The following is a 20,819-nucleotide window of genomic DNA, read 5'->3' as shown; positions in this document are numbered from 1 at the left end:
GAAAAGTCACGAATGAATGGCAACACAACGTAATTAGTTCATTTAATTTCAATGCTTAATAATCTGCTGGTAAGAGATTTCGTCTACCACACCAGTAAGTGACTAATCACGCTAGTGGGGTGGTAAATTAATTGTAAGAAGACTTCTTACTAGGAAGAACACATTAATAAGTCAGGCACTTACACCTTTATGTTGTTCCACGAATGGGCGGAGCTTTTACATTGCAGAAATGCATTTAGAGGTTTGGCATTGCTTGCCGAGGGGCGACCGCTATTAAAGAAAACTTTTTCTATCATTTTGCTGTTTCACGCACGCAGATTCGAACCTACGCATTTCCGAATAGCTACGGCGGCCGTCTACATATTATTATTCTTTAGTGTAAAAATAATTGTATTGTCTTATAAATAAATAAATTAATTAAAAAATGATCTTAATGAAACCTTCCGTTTTTCCTTTTTATATTAAGCATTTTCTGTGTTTCAGTTTGTTTTCTTAAGGACGGCGTCTTGAAAATAATTGACTAGCATGTTGCGTTCAGGCTGCGTCAATGAGCTGTCTATTCAAGTAAGCTGTGTGATCCATTCGAAAGCAAAATCTTGAACGTGTAACTTGTATTGTATTATTCACAATGCATCTCTGTGTTTAAAACCTATCGATAACTTATTTTGCAGTTCAAATAATGGTATAGCAGTTCAATGTGACTGCCATGGTGCTGGTAAGGCCGTGCCTCCTTCTTTCTGTTTGACCACGTTCTGTGCGAGACGTATATGATACAAAATGAGCCTTAATATCTCAAAAAAACGAAAGGTAACCAATTCCAGATGTGTTTATAAATATAGTAACATTAATATTAAACCTGTGATATTGAGTGAAAGTGAAAAAGAGTAAAAAATAATTCCTACCGCCGGATTGGAAGACAAATGTTGTAGCTAACCTCAAAATGCAAACGTCAATTGGTTGTCTTGGAGCTGAGCAATTGAATGAAGAAAAATGAGCACCCCACAGAAAACTATACTTATTTGCTTAATATGCATACATTTTTCTGCTGCATTTTTTTTAATATTCAATCGTTTTGTTTGTATTTTCTTCTAGTTCGTTGCCGACGGCATCTTCAAGGCTGAATTGAATGAGTTCCTGACTCGTGAGCTCGCCGAGGATGGTTACTCTGGTGTAGAGGTTCGCGTTACCCCTGCCCGCACTGAAATCATCATCATGGCCACCAAAACACAACAAGTGTTGGGTGAGAAGGGTCGTCGTATTCGTGAACTGACCGCTATGGTGCAGAAGCGTTTCAATTTCGAGCCTGGTCGCATCGAATTGTACGCCGAAAAAGTGGCTACCCGTGGTTTGTGTGCTATAGCGCAAGCTGAATCTTTGCGTTATAAGTTGACTGGAGGATTGGCAGTGCGTCGTGCTTGCTATGGTGTATTGCGTTTCATTATGGAATCGGGCGCCAAGGGCTGTGAAGTTGTTGTGTCCGGCAAATTGCGTGGTCAACGTGCAAAGTCGATGAAATTCGTCGATGGTCTGATGATTCACTCTGGTGATCCATGCAACGATTACGTTGAAACCGCTACCCGTCACGTCTTGCTGCGTCAAGGTGTTTTGGGTATTAAGGTGAAAATCATGTTGCCTTACGATCCCAAGAACAAGATCGGCCCCAAGAAGCCATTGCCCGATAATGTGTCGGTTGTGGAGCCCAAGGAGGAGAAAATCTATGAGACCCCAGAGACAGAATACAAAATTCCACCACCCAAACCACTGGATGAATTGGCGGAGGTTCCAAAAGTTTTGTAAATTTTTAATTTAAAAAATGCTTTTATGAAAAAGTGAAGGTAGAAAATCAATAAAAAATTAAATATGACGTCTTCAAGGAACAACAAAAATTCCTATGGAGAATTTTTGTACAAAATAAGTAAAAATGCATTTTGGTATGTGGTATTTTAGAGGACGATGAAGGTAAAGTTAGATCTAATATATATTAAATTTATACCTAACTTAAAATTAATTTTCGTAGTCAGGGATACTTCATCTGTATTCTTAAAGCAAAAAAGCGATAGTTTTGGAGTTGATTACGAATTCATCAATTTAGTTTGCCAAATATGAGGCACAATCACATATATCACCTTAGAAAATTCAACGGCTATAAGAAACAGTTTCAAGGTGCGAAATATAACTACATAATAACATCTTTGTCAGAACAACAAATTCACCCAACCAGCACTTCATAAAGAATTTTATGAGTTGAATGTATTTTGTCCTGATAACGTGTCTACTAGTTTTTGTTTTAGAAATTTTGATTTTAATATAATGAACTTAGCAGTTGATTCCTTATTTACTGGGTTTGAAGTTGCCTATTGTTACGACATTTTTAAGCTTAAGATAAATTATATCTGTAAAAATAATATACCTGTGTTAAGAAAAAATTAGTTATAGAGTACCGTGGCATACTTAAACTTAAAATACTGAGAAATAAATATTTCAAAAAGTTTTAAGTTTTCACACTTCCACTCATAAAGATAAATATTTACATTTTTCTAGAGAACTCACATCTTTGGATAGGAATTCAAAGCGACATTATATTGTCACGTTCGAATCGGACTTAAAATTAAATCCTAGTTCCTTCTGGCGGTTTGTTAAATGCGGGAAATCAGGCTCAAGTATTCCTTCTGTTGTCTACTATAATTAAACTCAAGCATATTTTTCCATAGATGCAGCTAATGGTTTTGCAGATTTCCTCCGTTCAAATTTTCAAGCAGACTCGTATTTGATTTCTGCGTTTCACTTGAGTATGAGTTCCTCAGTCAATGCTTACTGATGTTGTAGATGGAATTCGCCAACTTAAGACACCACCAAAATCTGATGTGGAGGCTCTATCGTCGTATCTTTTTAAGAACTGCACTGCAATCGCCTATCCAAATTCCTTGATTGGGAAGGGTACGATAACAACCATTAATCCATCCAGTATTCAAAAGTGGTAATAAGAATAATATTGCCAATTATAGACCAATCGTCAAATTATCCACGTTTTCATAATTATTTGAACTTATAGTGAAAGATAAAATTTGGTTTGCATTTAATCATTTTGTCTCTGTAGACCAACATGTTTTCATGAAAGGTATATTAGATCCACTGTTTCAAATCTTGCAGTGTTTTCTGATGTAATCATATTTTATTGAATATTTTACATCATCTTTAAAAAAAAAGTTCAAGTTGACATGTGTATACAGACTTTTTAAAAGCATTTGATAAGGTTAATCACAGGGGTTTAATTCCGAATTGAGAGCTATAGGATTTCGTTCCAATCTTTTAAAATGGATTAAATCCTATTTCTCCTCTCGGAAATATAATATATAGTTAATGTTGTTGGTGTGCCATCTATTTCTTTTATTGCGTCCTTTGGTGCACCCCAGGCAAGTATACTGGGTCCACTACTTTTTATAATATTTGTTAATGACATTTCTAGTTGTTTTAATAACGCAAATTTTATTTTCTATGTTGATGATTTAAAAATATACTTGGTGATTGCACGTACAGCGGACTATATAAATCTTTAATCAGATTTATTGTAGAAAACGTCGTTGCTTGGTATAAAAGAAAGAAGTTCGATTTAAATACAAATAAGTGTTTTTATGTTTCTTACATTAAATCTTCCTATCTTATACTCTATACTCACTGCTATATACTGCTATACTCACTGGTGGTTCTAGTTAATCCAATCTAATTATTGATCTTGGTGTGGTATTCGACACAAAATTCTCCTCTCATAGGCATTTAAATTACAGAATTGAAGAGCATTGAAAGTATTTACTTGGAGACCATATTATGCTTATCATATTAGTAAGCTTAAACGTATCCAGAAAGCTTTTGTGCATTCTTTGGATTTCACTGATCCAAGTCCATTCTATAAAAGTCGGTGCTACCTTATTAATCTAAAAAGATTAGACATTAGAAGGACTATTCTCTTCCTCACTTTCGTTTTCGAGTTGATAAGTTAGGCGATTGACTTTCCATTGCTACTCGAGAAAATTAATTTCAATATTTCTCACCGAAGCTTACGAATTCGTGATATTTTCTTGTTTGGGATGGTCCGAACTAATTATGCTTCCAATGCTCCGATTTCTAGAACTGTGAGAGAATTTAATTCGCTTTCAAATCATATTGGCCTAGATTTTCTTCAACAAAGAACCACTTCAAATTAGATCTGTTCATGCAAAAATTATGCAGTAACTGGCCAGTAACTTCATTTCCGAGAATTCGCTCGCAAAGAGAAAAATATTAAAAAAAGTAAACCTGTAAAAATTTGCAAGTTTTACGAACAGCTGAATAAATTTTTGGTGGGAAAAATCACAAAACTTATTGTATAATTTTTTCAGTTGAGCTACCTCGTATTAAATTAAAAAAAGTAAATAATTTTGCCCACAGTAATTTGTTCCATTTCATCATCACTGCCCAATGAAGAATATAATGAAGCACATTTCATTAGAAATTGCATTGTTGTGGCAATCCCAGCTTTCTTCACTTGAATGTAAACTTTGTTACAACAAAATAGTGAGAATCCAAGCTTTAAGTGAGGAAAGGAAGTCTCAGGTTGATAATATATTACTAATTTAGTGAAATGTTCGCGGTGCACAGTCTAATGGGCTAATGAGCGATTTGTGGAGACAAAATTCTACCAGAATAAATTAAAAAAATGGAAGAAAATACCTCACTAGTATACGGGAAGACAGAAAAGTTATACGCGAGACTCTCAAGGATCGAAAAAATCTTCATTTGTCCTTGCAGCTGCCCTGTCGAAAGAAAATCCGATGTCCTTGCTTCCGTCTATGCATGTATTTATATGTATGTATATGCAAGGTGTAGTCCACAATAAGCAAGACTGAGCTAAAATACGATAGAAACGATAGGAGCTTCGTTCTCATAACTTCGAGTTTATTTATTCAAAAAAGTTCCCTCTGGCCTCGATACACTGTTTTGCGCGATTTAAAAGCTTTTCGAAAGAGTGTTTCAGGCCATAGACCGGAATTTCCTTCAGGATGTCGGTACAAGCTTTTTGGATGGCCTCTACGGATGCAAAATGTTTTCCTTTCATGGCCAAATGCAATTTTACGAATAGGTCGATGTTACAGGGAGATATATCAGGCAAAATACGGTGAGTCATTGATGGTTAAAATGCGATTTCTATTCAAAAAATCATATGAGTGGATATCGATCCAGATGGTGCATTATCACGCAATGAGCGCCAACTTCCTCCTTCGCAGTACTTAGGGCGAATTCGACGAATGCGATACAACAAACGCTTCAAAACGCCAAGTTAGAAAATTGCATTGACGGGTTGGCTCATTGGCACGACTTCCTTGTGGACAATTCTCTTGGAATCGTAAAAACAAATGAGCATCGACTTGATTTTTGATTTCTCCAAACGCGATTTTTTGGGTGGTGGCTCGTCTTGGGCCTTCCATTCGGCACTTTAACGCTTAGTTTCAGGTTCATGTCGGAAACACCACGTTTCGTCACCAGTTGCAATGTTGTTAAGGAAGTTCTCGTCTTTTATCGCCCTTTAATGAGGTCTTTCGAATGTTGAATTCTGAGCAATTTTTGGTCCTCAGTTAACCGAATGATCAGTTAAAATGCGATAAATCGCTTCAATGCTTTTGACTTATATTTCGGAGACTGCAGAAATGGTGTCTGGAGGCTGTGGTTCAGAAGTGCATACCTCTATATCATTGGCTGAAACCTGCTGGATGAGTTCAAATAAACTTTATAAATTTTATTAACAATATATTTACTGATCGATTCCTGTTTAATGACTTCAAATAAACTTTATACATTTTTTCTAAAATATATTTATAAATATTCGTAATTTTAATCAAAATTTTTTTTTTTTTAATTTAGAATTTTGACTCAATTCGCAAATTTTAATTAAGTATTTTAATTTGCAATCAGCTGATTTTCTCACTTGCAAATGCTTACAAGTAAAATTTTGTCCAGTAGAAACTCACTTGCAACATCCCCTCAAAATGAAATGCCTTTTTGCTCTCTCATTTTTCCCTACTTTGCAAGTTTTTTGGGTACATGAACATCAAAACTTGATAGTCTGTAACAATTGTTACATATTAGGTCTGTTCATGCAAAAATTATCCAGTAACTTGTCTCTCTCATAGAGACAAATGTTAAAAAAGTAAATTAATGCAAAACCAGTAACAATTTGCAAGTTTTATGAACAGCTGAAAATATGACAAATATTAAAAATTGTTTCACTTGAGTAACCTCTTAAAAAAAAAGTAAAATGCTAAATAACGGGCCTCGGAATCACATTATTCCATTTTGTCCTCAATAATTTGTTCCATTTCATCATCGCCGTCAGATGCACAACATTCCATTAGCAGCTGCAATTCGCAAATTTTAATTCGTGCTTATTTTAATTTGCTATCGGCTGTTTTTCCACTTGCAAATGCTTGCAAATAAAAATTTATCTAGTAGAAACCCACTTGCAACTACCCCTACGTTTCCACGACAGTCGGTTCTACGTTACCGAAACGACCCGGATTTATATCCGGCCAAGGACTCTCACTCCAGCAGCATTCCCCGTATGTAGGTTGGGGGTATGTTTATGCTGCTACAAAAACCCCTCAAAATGAAATGCCTTTTTGCTCTTTCACTTTCCCTACATTGCAAGTTTTTTGGGTACTTGAGCACCAAAACGTGATAATTTGTAAAAATTGTTAGCAATTATTTGCTTCATGAACCGACCTATTGTTCCTAAATGAATTGTTGCACCAAATTCCCAGATTCCCTAACATGCTTTCTATGTAAATCTAAGAAATGTTACCTTTTCTTTCATTTATTGCAATGAAACAAGGAAATTATAAGTTTAATTTATTTGTGATGGAATTATTAAGCATTAATCTGTTTTTCATACTCTGTAAGAATTACTGCATTTTCAGACTATTAATTAAATGAATGAAGAAATAAATCAAGCGAGAAGTAAATCCACTACACGCTTTTTATATTTGTTTGCTCATTTCTCTTTATTAAATCGGGTTGCTGGAACTTGTTTAAACACGCAGAACACTTCAAATAGTTGTTTATTAAACTATGTTTTAATAATGTATAATACTTTGTAATATTGATATATCGTTTAATATTTATTGCAAATATTACGAATATGCATTTGTTGTATTTTATGCAATATATTTATATATGTATGTATATGTATATGTAGTTGTGTAAGTACATTGTATAAAACTGTATTGCAGCTGAGGAAGTAATGGGCTCAGTTTGGTGTTGTGACATTTCCATGTATTAGTAGGCAATAGTGTTGATAAATATTATATTATTAGGTTGGAATTTATTTATGTATGCATGTTTGCGTATGGGTATGTGGATGCTAAACGAATTTTGAAGCTACATTTGTATTCTGTATTTGCGGCTATTGCTTCCTTATTTTGTTCTATGTTTTATGCTTGTATGACAGTTTTGACGATGAATATATATGTATGTATATATGTATGTGTATAAGTAAACCCGTAGGAAGCTAAATACATAAATATGTATCATTAAATGCATATTAGTTCATTTCCACTGCATGTTTTAAGTCTTTAATTAGCAATTCTTAACTGTTTTTTCTCATTATTAACTTATTTATGTATTTGAAGTCTTGTAACTGGGGGTTTATGTTTAACTTTGTAATATATCAATTAGATTGTATAAATTTATGAATTGTAAATGTTATAGAATTTAGAGGTACCACAATGAATGCCACTCATCAGCGAAACAAGCCGAACTAATCACATCTAAAGCTTAATTATAACAGCATAAATAAGTTTTTTTTTTTTTACACAACAATGAAAAGATTTTGTTCCCATACAAATCGCATAATTGGCTTTAACACATTTATGTACATGTACGTTCATCTATTATATGCATATGTATATGTATATGTTTGCTAACATTTTTCTTAGATTTTTTAACATCAACAATTTAATAACAATTTCGAATGAATTTTTGTAGCTTACAACTAAATTTTTATAATTCTATCAAAAGGTAATGCAGAGATTTAATTTGATTTGAATTTATGTTAATTTTATTATTTTTGTTTTTGTTTTGCAACAGTGGAGTTGGATATCCCAAAACACTGTTATTTCACATTCGAAATAATGCAGATGCTTGTTTTTTATGCATTTTTTTATAGTTTTTGTTTCGGTATTAGTCCGTTAAACGTTGCTTAGAAGTATTAGCAGAAAACGTTGTTTTAGAGAGAAGGTTCAGGGACGAATGAGAAGGTTAAATGTTAAGATTTTATTCTGTCCACATAAATATGGTAGATGCTGTATGTATTCAACACTTCGTAGTACATGAATATACATAATCATTTGAATAGTACAATATATTGTTGAATAGTAACTCTTGATGTAAATGAATGGTTTACAAGGTAAATTAAGTTAAATTTTTATTTGGCTATTTTGAAATAATTTTGATAATACACTTAATGTCAATACAATCTAGTTAATTAGATACTTAAAATTTCACATTCATATATGAAAACTTATATATTTAGAAATAATGTATTCATCCCACAAGAAACAATTCATTTTTGCGTGCAAACTGCCGACTGCAAATAAGCATGAGAGTAAATGTACAAGTTCTGTTGTTGTTTTATTTTGCAATGCAAACGCTATATTCAATTCTATTGATTGCGCTCCCCTCTGTTAACTCTCGTATGTTAACTTTTTCCCAGTCGTGTGGCATTAAAGAGAGCAAAATGTACAAGTTCTGTTGTTGTTTTATTTTGCCTAACACCAAATCATGGCATTTTACATTTCAATGCAAACTCTATATTAAATTCTGTTGACTACGCTCAGCTGTATTAACTCTCTTATGCCAACTTTTCCCAGTAGTGCTAGAATAATAAAAATTTCTTAACCGCGTTTTGTTAGCATTTGAGATTTAAACTTCTCATTTGTTCCTGAGCCTTCTCTATACATCAATGTCTCTGAATTATTGTAAAATTGCTAGCTTTAAGATACGCATGATTTTCGTTTGCTTGTTGCATTTGCACTCATTTAGATTAGTAAAGAATGTAAGTAAAGCTTTTGAATTTTCAAACTAAAATGTTATACATAATAATAATTTTGTATCTGTAGAAAAATGCTCACATGTAATTTTTCTCGGCAAGCCTTTTGTGTATTTAACTGTTTGTGCAACTACATCAGATGGTGTGCGCTTTTTAACATTATTACTTTTTATAATTTAATTATTTTAGTTTCATGTGTGTTGGGCATCTCGGTATTGCGCCCGTTGCTGCGGTAATCTCTCTCACAGTGTTAATAGCGAAGCTTCAGCTCTCACCGATCGGAATGAGTGGAAAGACTGGTTGACGCACCTCACGCAGCAGTCAACTACTCTGTGCAGAGCATCATAACTCCTTTGTATAACGCAAAACCCTAAACAAATTGTTCGTTAGTTTAACTAGTTACTAACTAGTTACAATGAAAGTGTAAAGTGTGTTGGGCATGATTTAATTAGCGGTAGAAGAAAAAAGGGTATTGTAGAACTATTTTTGGTAAAAAATATATTTTTATCACACATTTGCAACTCTCAAGCCTCCTAAGAGATACAGGTGAGGAAATATGCACACACATACATCCTTGGCCAAAAGTACTACGCAACTCACTAAAATACAAGTAATTTCAAATGTGGCTACCAAAGGGATCTCTGCTTTTTGTGGTTAACTTTTGATTACAACAATAAATTGACACACTTGGTGCGTAGAATTTAAAGAGTTGCATTTTTAAAGGTATACTTAAAATGTTTTGGCCTTTTAAATTTGGTAGTCAATGTGTGAATAATCTTTAGTGCAAAATTATCAAGCGGATATAAATAATTTCTTTTCATTAAAAAAGTTGCCTAAAAAAGTGAAGCAGTGGGAATCCAAGCTTTAATTGAGGAAGGGAAGTCTTGCGGAGACAAAATCCCATCATAATAAGCTAAACAAAAAGAAAAAAACGCGGTAAAACCGAAAACATATACGCCAGTCTCTCAAGCATCGTAAAAAGTCCTCTTCTTGAAGCTGTTCTGTCAAAAGAATTTGGAAAATCCGTTACAGCTCACACAGTTAAAAGAAAGTTTCTGAAAGCAGATTTGAAAGGATACGAACCCCGAAAGAAGCCGGAAAAAGTATTTGGAATGGTAAATCGAACTTCGAGGGAGGCTTAGTTTACATTGTTTTAAAATATCAACAGCCATAGCATCTTACCCAAGTCCACTTTCGAGGAAATAGCACAAATATTAAGAAATAATAATAATAAAAAAATAATAATAATAAAATATAAAAATAAATAATTAGATAATAATTGGGGTGAGTCCCAACAAAACAGAACTAATTATGTTCACCAGAAAACACAGGATACCTGTTCTAAGCCGCCTTGAGGGAGTCACACTGTCAATTGGGGAAGAGGCGAGCTACCTAGGACTAGTATTAGATAGGAAGCTCTCGTGGAATCAAACGATTAATGATAGAGTAAAAAAGCAGTCACAGCACTCTATACTACAAAAGAATTGTGGGGGCAAAATAGGGCCTAACCACAAAAGTAGTACACTGGCTATATACAGCAGTGGTACGGCCTATCATGGCATACGGTCCCTTAGTCTGGTGGCCAACACTTGAGAAAAGAACAACAGTAAAAGCCTAGAAAGTATTCAAAGGGGTGCTAGTCTCTGTATAAGCGGTGCACTAAAGACTACGCCCACGGCAGCGATGAATGTCTTGCTGCACTTATTACCAATTGAGGCCTACAGCAAACAGCTGGCGGCGAAATCGGCACTTAGGTTAAGATAATCTTCTAACTTAACCACTAACAGAAGGGGTCACCCAAGAATACTAGACGAATACCCCTTCCTACATCAAACGACAGACTTTTGTAACTCAGTAGAGTTGCATTTAAACACATCCTTTACCACAACTTTCCCAACGAAAGAAGATTGGGGCAATGGGGTAATGGACAATAGAAGCGGAATCAGCATATATACTGATGGTTCCAAGCCAAATTATCAAGTAGGAGGAGGCCTTCATTCTGAAGGAATGAATGCCAACATCTCATTCCGGTTACCGGATCACTGCAGTGTATTTCAAGCTGAAATTTTGGCTATCAGGGAAGGTCTGCTAGCCCTAAGTAAAAGTTTCTCACCACAAGAGATATAAACATATATTCAAATAGCCAATCGGCCTTCAAAGCTTTAAAATCGCCTAATATTAACTCGAAGTCAGTAAAAGAATGTATCGACGTTTTGACAGAACTATTACAGTGCTTTGTAATAAACCTGCTCTGGGTGCCGGGACATAGAAGGCAACTGCAAAGCAGATGAACTAGCGAGATTGGGTACCACATTCCCGATCAAACCAGACAAAGCGAACATACCAATACCTTTAGCAACTTGTAAGATGCTTATAGACAAATACACGATCAAAGCTGCCAACGGGCTATGGACTCAGTCCCTGACCTGTGCAACAAGTAGGATGACGTGGTCAGAATGGAACATGGGCCGCACAAACCGACTGTTGAAACTGAACAGGAAGGAAATGAGAAATCTTATTGGGGTTCTAACAGGGCTCCGTCTAATAGGCAGGCATGCCAGTAGACTGGGGACACCCTATAACGACTATTGCAGAAGCTGTAACGACATTGAAGAAGAAGAGACTATAGAACATTTCTATGCGAGTGCATGGCTCTGGATAGAAGGAGGATAAATATTTTAGGAAAAAGTTCCCTGAATAACTTGGCAGAAGTAGCCAATACAAAAATAACAAGCCTTGTTAGATATATTAAAGCTACAGGTTGGTCCAATGAGGACAATGTAGAGTGAGGAGAGGGGACAGCCCTGGTGGTATCACAATGGGCCTACAGCAGGCCTAGGTGTGTCAATCGCCAACCACTACCTAGATAATAAATAGATAATATTAGATAATTAAATAACAAACTTAAAAAAATTATAATAAAAAAAGTAAAAATAAAGTATTTAGAGCAGACATGTTTCATGCCGATATTAAAATAACATGTAATAATAAAAATATATTAATAAATACGAAAAATGTATTATATTAAACAAATAATAATATTAACAATAGAAAGAACAAATAATAAATTTTTCCGTGCAGAAATCTCTCTTGCGTATAAAATACAATACATAACATATAAATAATTCCATATGAACCTATCTCCCTAGAAAATAAGAATCACTCGATTTTTAAAAGGAAATGAACCCAACCTACATGTCTGTTTATTTACTTTAATTTATGTGCCTCTTTTGCTTTTGAACTAAAAAATGTCGACACTGTTTTCATAAATTTCGAATCGTAAACATTTTGCAGATTTTAAATTTACTTTGTTCTCTCGTACACATCCGACGAGTGTTGGTTCGCCATTACTATTATCGACTAACAAATGACTGCTGAATATACTTTTTTATATTTTTTCAAAGCCTTTTTTCTTTGAATTGTGAGTTAAACCTGATCTAATGGCTAATGACTGCTAAAAATTAAAATAGAAAATTTCGTATTGAAATCAAATAAATGTTTTCCAAAAGATTTTGCCTGTACTTTCCGATAAAAATGTAAAAAAATTAAAACTTTTTTTGGTGATTGTGTTTGTACTTTTTGTAATTTTAGCTTGTTTTTAAATCGTGTTCAATGAGCTTGGAGTTTTTCCCTTAAAATAACGCCAAAATTTGTTTGCGGAGGCTACATTTCGAGCTTGAATTTTGATCTTGAACGGACTTTCGTTTTTACTTTGACGAAATAAAATTGTTTAAAAAGTAAAAATAAATAAATTGGGGCTTACACGCTTTTTGGTTGTCTGGCTGAGCTCTTCCTTCTAAAATTGTTTACCGTTTTTAATTATTAAAAGCACAGCAACGAGCTATTTTTACCCAATAGTGATAAATTTGTTCTATTCGAGTTAGCTTTCCAACGCGACTTCAATTGTGGGGAATTTTTAAAATATCAGAGGCAGAGAAACTCACAATTTGGAATGCTTGAAATTAGTTTCGTTGGAAAGCTGGGCTAAATTTTCTTATTTTGTGCATTTTTAATTCTCTTGCATTTGTTTTTTTTTTTTTTAATCAAGTCATTATACAATAGTTATTATTTTTTACATATTTCATTTTGGTTTTTACTTTTCATTTATTGTAAGCAAATTGCTTGTCTTTGGAGTATATCGCTTAAATCGCTTAAACACATACATGCATAAATATTCTCAGACTTAATATTTTGGCTTCTGTGGGTTTCTGAAGTAAATTCTTTAACCGCAAAATATGTTTCATAATTTTTTTTAATGTAATGGTTTTGGTTACTTAAGATTTCTATGTAAATAGAAGTGAGAAAATTTTGATTGCCAACAGTGAAAAATAATTGGGGTGAGCAATTGAAGCAGAAGCGTGGGAAATTTTTTTACCGCGCGTGGACTGTCTAGTCGCAATATCTCATTCTATTGAGAACTTGAACTGAGCTGATGCAAAAAAAAAAAAATTAAAGAAGTATATGCAGCAACATGATTGAGAGGGAGGCTACTTTAGAATCGCTAAGACTTAACAATATTTCTGACCAACTGATCGGAAATTTCATCAGATATATGGAAATCGCATCGAAATTCATAAATATTCAGGTAGTGAAATTCCTGATGCAATGATCCCTGTGCTAAAGATTTCTAGAAATTTTGAGATATCTATTTTAGATATGGGTGACCAGTAATCCACCTGGCCGGGAAATCTATTATGCATATTGGCCTAAGCTTGAAAACGGTAGGTCAAGTGCGGACGTCTTTGGCCCGAACTTTAAAATATTGATACCAATGAGCGATTATCCCAAGGTCTTTCAAGCGAAAAACTATGGCATAGAAATTTGCAGCAGAGAGCTACGCTACTTCGCTAGGTAGCCCTATATTAGGTAGCCTGCAGTGGCTCACACAATAACATCATTGAGAAATCCTTTACTATCCTCAATACCCTGGGAGCAAGGAACAAGTTCTTGCTGGGCTGGGTACCAGGACATAAAGATTAGATACGTCCGGGGACATCTCTTGAACTACACTGACGATATCCAGGACAAAAAACAATTACAGCTAATGGATCGGACAGTATGCAGACAAACACTAAACGACATTCATGAGGAAACCCTTACCATCTTCCTAAACTCTCGACCCCTGAATGCCGTTATTGGAGCCCAACAACCACCTGTTGCAGACGGAGACCTTCAGATGCCTCGCGAGATCCGCGTAACTTTGGCCTAATTGCGTTCTGGGTGCTGTAGCAGGTTAAACTCCTACTTCTCCAGAGTGCACCCCGACATACCCAACATATGTCTAGCAAATAAAAGCACAACGCACGACACTAACCATCTATTCACATGCCCCATCAAGCCTACTCATCTAACACCCCTCCCTCTCCCTCTAGACCTAACCTGTCGAAACAGCAAGTTTCCTGGGCCTATCGTTAGATGAGTTAGACGAAGATGACCGATGACTGCACCGCACTGACAGGGTTTAGTAAGCTGCTACCACAACAACAACAACATTAAGACGGCAACGAATAGGTGAACTACCCAGCGAAATTTGGCGCTACATAAAACTTCCATGGATCAAAATTCTGTTGTGCGCTTACTAAAGCCACATAAAGGATGTTATCAAGGACTGGGAGGACACTATGACACCGGATGGTGAGTGAAGCATAAATACAGCCTAAACAGCTTAAACTTCCTCCCAGAAGAGCATTAAGTAAGCTCTTAAACATGGAAAGAAAGAACTTACGAACTCTCATTGAAGACTACAAAATCCAAAATCCATTAAATACCAATTCTAAGTCCACACAAGTAAATTTAAATATTCCATCTATTTGACTTCTTGTTTCGGGTAACGACATATGTTTTTGCGTACCCTTGTTTTTAGGTAGTTTTATAGCTTTTCGATTCTGTACTTATTCTCATTGATCCAAAATGTTCGCTGTAATAAAAGATGCAGACCTATTGGGACGTAAGATGTAAAGGTTTTGAGCAGTTACAGTTTAAATTTGAAGAGAAATCACAAAATCAAGCCATTCTGACAGATGCCGATTCGTATAAACACTTTGAAATAAATTCTTAAAGAAAGAGAGAGAGCTTTTTTCATCTTTCTTCTCGTAGTTTTCCAGTGAAAAGAAAGTAAAGGGTTGTCTCTAAATTATTGTTAAGCTGAGAGGGGTAAGAGAGAGAAAATCTACTCACATCGATAATACCGTTACGGATTGATGTGGACAAAAAAGATATTTTCCAAAATTTTGTAAGGACCTAGAGTACTCAAGACCATATAGTACCGTTATTTGGGCATGTATTGGTATTTTTAAGCCCAGTGATGTTCTTCTAATTAAGGCCAATTAGCATTAGATCCAGAAAAGATGCTGCTTCGACTGTGCCAGACTAAGGAGAAATGAGCTGATTTAGCTTAAGAATACATACATTTCACAAGGCTCCCTTCAGATATACGTTCCCTTCTGCTTGTCTGCAATTATTGTTAATTCGTTGCTAATAATGGCTGAGAGTGTTCGTAGAGCGCATAATGGTGCAAATATCTGCATCGCCTAGACTTGGCGTAGTCCTTATTGCCCAGAATGCTTGGAGGAAGAGAAAGCTGCCGAGCGTGTGGAATTTTATTGCAGAAGGTTCGCTAAGGAACGCAACGATCTAGCAAACACAACTGACGTGTTACTAACGCCCAATAATCTAGTCCCACTCAAGCATTTGAGTCAGATTAAAAGTGGAGGGCGGCGCAAGCTTTTGAAACACGAATTGTCATGGAACTGGGCAACATTGATTGGGGGCGAAGTATTCTGGAACGTACGAGCTGTGTTCAAAAAGTATCTGGAATTTTGAATTTTCGCAGGTTACGTATATTTTCGAGTTCGGCCTTTTTGAATGTTCAATTAATTGTTCACAGCTGCTTTGCTTGCACATGTTTCGGCTCGTGTTTTGCTCGATTTTTACCTATTCAAAAAGATGGATCAAAGAACCTGTATAAAATTTTGTGTGAAAAACGAAATTAAGTGCACGGATGCATTCCGAATGTTGACTGTGTCATACGGAGAAGCTACTTTGGACCAAAGCAACGTTTATCGGTGGTACAAAATGTTCTCAGAAGGCCGAGAAGATGTGAACGACGAAAAGCGTGCCGGACGCCCAAGCACTTCAACAACAGACGAAAAAATTGATGAAAATGGTATTGATCAATCGTCGAATCCCCACTAGAGAAGATGCTGAGGACCTAGATATATCGAATGGCTCGTGCCATTCGATTTTTTCAGTGATTTGGGTATGAGACGGGTCGCCGCAAACTGCTCAATTTCGACCAAAAGCAGCATCGCATGAACATTGCTAATGAGATGTTGGACTCTGTCCGCGACGACCCAAATATGCTCCATATTTGGACATAACTGGTGACGAATCGTGGGTTTATGGTTATGACGTGGAAACCAAAGCTCAATCATCTCAATGGAAGCTGCCGCACGAGCCAAGACCGAAAAAAGCGCGCCAAGTTCGGTTGAATGTAAAAGTTTTATTTACCGTTTTCTTCGATTCCAGGGGCGTTGTGCATCGCGAGTTCTTGCCACAGGGTAAAACGGTCAATAAGGAATATTACCAATCCGTCAGAAACGCCCGGATTTGTGGAAGAACAAAAATTGGCTCTTGCATCACGATAACGCCCCTGCTCAAACATCGTGTCTTGTGCGCGACAAAATAGATATTAATAAATAAATAAATAATTAAAAAAAGAAACACAAAATTTGCGATACTTTTTGAGCACACCTCGTATGCTAGACGAACAAAGCAGTAAGAACAACTGCCGCGTTGATAAAATGTAGCAAGACGAACAGCAGACGTACATATGTAACTGACGATTGAGTTTACTGCTCACAACGGTCTCCAGACGTAATTACCAAAACGGTATCCCTATCTCGAGGATATCAACTATGCCATTGCCATTGAGATTAAAGAAACTCACTTCAATGCTTCTATGTATTGGAATCCCTAGTACTGGAATTACTAGCCTTTGAGAGGAAAAAGTTGTGGGCATTAAAGAACGAGAGGATCGAAGAAGGAGTTAGCAAACCTGCAGCGCACGAAATAAAGTACGACACGATAAAGCTACAGCAACCCCGCTGAGGAAACGAAACACGTGGCAGATGGGTGGCTAGGCTAAAAAAAGACATCGCTACATGGTACAGCAGGAACTTCAGTTAAGTATATGTGTATATATATGTGGGGCACAGATATTTCCAGAAACACCTTTTTAAAATAGGGAATGCGTATACGGTGATGCTGTCAAATATGGCGCTGAGCACATCTTTTTCCAATGCACGCGTTGGGGAAAATGAACCACGGAAAATGTAATCGACAAGCTGTTAAGCAGCGAGGAGACGTGGGAAATCATCAGTCGTTTCGCGGAAAAAATTCTCCAAATGAAGACGCAAGACCTGGAAGCAGGCACACAAGCACAGGCCTTGTAATGAGGAAAATGGAACGCCCCTCTTAAGTAATGCGAAAACGGTTCCAGGGTGGGCGACGGTTCCAAACAAGGCGGAGTTCTTCAGTCCCCGGACATACCATCGCAGCGACGGCAGCTTTGATGATGCGTTAGGCATTTTCAGCCTCCCCATCAGCAAAACATAAAGAATACAAAAATTTATTGGAGTGCCTTTGATTGGCAAGCCTCTTTAGATTGGCGAGCACTGGTTCGCGGAGTCAATAGCGGATCTTAGTCTATTGATGTCTAGTCTATTTTTGATGGTTTATGATAACTTTTTTCGAATTATAAGATTGGCTCGCTTTTTTAAATATAACTACATAAATTCTATTAATAAAGTTCTACTGTCAAGTTATCAAGCCTCGATTGTACTGAGATATAAACAGAGTAGATCATGAGTAGGCACCCTATTTGAAGATGGGCGCCCTAATTTTTAAGAATGACGCCATCTGTCATCTCGTCTTCGACACTATCCGTTTTTGGCCGCTCTTATTTTCTCTAATTTAAAATGAAATTTGAAATGATTTTAGGAGTCAAAAAAACAAAAAAAAAAAAAACAAAATACAACTTATTATTATACTTCTGCGCCACCTTGTATGTATGTTCGAATATAATATTTATGGGAAAGCATTAATGACTGTCTTTATATGGATACTCTTATAAACTGTCAGTCTTGCAAAAGTGTTCGAGGTTTAATTTAGTTTATTTTAAGATAATTTGATTATAACTTTTTGATGAGAGTTCAATAAAGGAAGCAACTTGAATGCAATAACTTGATTGTTTGATTATTAAATGTAAAAATTACTAGAAATTGGTTACAAATTTAATAAATATGTAGGTACATACACTATTACTCATATAACATTATTTTACATTTTTTTTTTACATTGTATACAAATTTAGCAATTTCATAAAAAAGGGATAACCAGCATAAATTCTCTTGGTGTTGGAACGGAAATGTTTTTTCTGCTAAAATCGTGAATAAACAATTAAAATCCTATTTAAAATGTAAATTCTAGGCATTAAAAATAATGCAAAATTCGCTAAAATCTTTAATAAATACAAATAAAAATGTATTAAAATGCGTTTCTTTTCTTTAAAACATTACAACGTGAATTAAGAATGCTTTGAATGCTTCTACCTAAACCAACTTAGTACGTATGGTATTTTTTGTTTTTGGTATTCAAGCACAACAATTATGCACTTTTCTTATTACAACTATATTTTTTTTCATTTAATTTTACCTTGCAGATTTTGGCTAAATAATTTACTTTTTCGTTTTGTTTTTTCTTTTTCTTTCATTTCAATTCATTTTTACACAACTTTAATTTGAGCTAAATAATTTAACAATTTGTCTTTTTCTGTCTTCTCTTCTTTGTGTGTGTTTGTTTTTTATTCAGCTGTCACTGCGTCACCGGTGCTGATGCCACTTAGCAGTAAGTTGCCACTGAACGCTGCCGCCGAAGTTTGTGTTATGCCATCACGCAAAGCCAGCTGGTAGGCCACCTCAAAGGCTTGACCTAGCGTTAATATGATATCGGTGGCCAGGTCCTATGGAAAATTAAGAATATAGTTTGAGAGTTTAGAAAGTGAAGAAAAAAGCTGAGGAGTTTATAAATTAGTATTTTGAAATATCATTAACGGCGACAACTTTTTGAGATGAAGTTATTAAAAAATCTACAGTTTTCCGAACACGCAAACGACGTTATGATTGAAAATGATTTTGCATGCTATTAGTAAATAAAATAAAAAAGACAAAAAATGTAATTTGTTTTATATTTATTTTATTTTTATTTTTAAACTAGTTGACCCGAAAACTTTATTCCGCCCTAGAGGCAATAAAAAAGCAGATTTTTGATTTTATTAAGTTAAGTTTTTTATTAATCATGTATTTTAATGAAGATTTAATAGATTGCACTCTTCAGTGAAGCACCTTGTGACACACGACATTTTTTGTTTTATTATCAGGTGCAAGAACAAACAACGCAGATGGTTTTCCGACCAGTGAACATCCCACATATAATTGACCAGGTGAGAAACATTGATTTTCTAGATTCAGGATTGGCCTTGTGATTTGTTCATGTTCATGGCGAATGCAGGACGGATCGGAAATTGAAGTCTTTTAAACTCAAACGGAAGATCGGTTGGGATCATCGGGATCCTCGGAATGAGAACTTCTTCACCTTCGAATTCTCCTTTGAGTATCGTCGCGTAAATCACATTGTTCATCAATTTATTTACCACCAAACGCGTACCGTTGCAAAGTTTTGGTGGGCTTATGTTTCGAAGCATGATTACTACGGAGCCAACTTTTAGGCGTACATTGTGCGGTGGTAAGCCAGGCACATCCAAGGAGTTTAAAAATTCAATTGGATAGTTGGTGGCTTCATCTTCATTTGTTACACAGTCAATGGATTTGAATGAATGCATTGTTCCAATGATATCATTTTGAATTATGTAGTTGAGGTCATCTACATCTTTATTCTTAGCCGCTAAAATTGCTCGCTCACTCAAGCATTCATTATTTTTGTAGTTATTAATGATGTTTGGGATTACTTTATTGATAACTTCGTCTCTCGATGAGACGAAGTTACAGAAATTCTGAGGAAATGAAATCAATCCGCTCGATTCGTCGACAGGTACTCGACCATTACCGATAGTCAGTAATTGCTCAGAGAAATCTTCAGTAGATGTATCATTAAGTAATGCAACTCTCATGTTTGTTGTCAGCTGAAGTTTCTTCACATAGCGCCATAGATTCGATGATTTGAAGCAAGCGTTTATTTCGTCAGCAGCCGTTGATCTTGGAATTACTGACAGTGTTATTATTATCATCAAATTACTATTATTATTATCAAATTCTCTACTTACCCATAGACAAAATTACGTTTAGCTGTCATTTGCGTTTTGTTATTCCATATCAGATGCGTTTTTGTTATATCACATTTTATAGTGACTTCTCGGAAACGCGTTCGAATGGGATAAAAGGTATTCTATGTCCGTCTCCTGGTTCTAAGCTACCTCTGCACCAGTTTTCAGCCAAATCGGTTCAGCCGTTCTCGAATTATAAAACATGACTTTCTTTTATATATATAGATTTGAAAGGCGTTATAACATTTTTGAATGTTTTTAAATTGATATTCGGTATTTTCGTTACTGCTTTCATCGACATTTTTAATTTAAATTTTTCGGATGGTTGTACATACTCAGATGTCAGATATATAATAGGTCTATTTATAAGTTCGTGCGGCTTTACAACAGATGGCGTAACTT

At 35.5% G+C, this 20,819-nt stretch overlaps 2 protein-coding genes across 3 annotated transcripts in view; one reads left to right on the top strand and one right to left on the bottom strand.

The window, feature by feature from the left end:
- The first annotated feature begins 695 nt into the window (after positions 1-695).
- LOC128871625 (40S ribosomal protein S3) lies at positions 696-2,300 on the top strand. 2 transcript variants are annotated; one of them, XR_008456046.1, is made up of 3 exons: positions 696-807; positions 1,093-1,959; positions 2,018-2,300. XR_008456046.1 is itself a non-coding variant. In XM_054113518.1 (2 exons), exons 1-2 carry the CDS (start codon positions 778-780, stop codon positions 1,795-1,797), a joined length of 735 nt encoding a protein of 244 aa, XP_053969493.1. In that variant the 5' UTR covers positions 696-777; the 3' UTR covers positions 1,798-2,300. The 2 variants fall into 2 exon arrangements, 1 of the variants encoding a protein (XP_053969493.1); XM_054113518.1 differs by having other exon boundaries at positions 1,093-2,300.
- Positions 2,301-18,405: 16,105 nt separating this feature from the next.
- LOC128871624 (ankyrin repeat and sterile alpha motif domain-containing protein 1B) overlaps positions 18,406-20,819 on the bottom strand; it is a 50,231-nt gene continuing 47,817 nt past the window's right edge. The window contains exon 14 of the mRNA XM_054113517.1: positions 18,406-19,097. Coding sequence (XP_053969492.1) covers positions 18,939-19,097 — 159 coding nt within the window. The 3' untranslated portion in view covers positions 18,406-18,938. The remainder of the gene's footprint in view (positions 19,098-20,819) is intronic.

This window comes from Anastrepha ludens, chromosome 2 (genome assembly GCF_028408465.1).
Source record: "Anastrepha ludens isolate Willacy chromosome 2, idAnaLude1.1, whole genome shotgun sequence".
Classification (NCBI taxonomy): Eukaryota; Metazoa; Arthropoda; class Insecta; order Diptera; family Tephritidae; genus Anastrepha; species Anastrepha ludens.
This window is presented reverse-complemented; position numbering and strand designations above follow the sequence as displayed.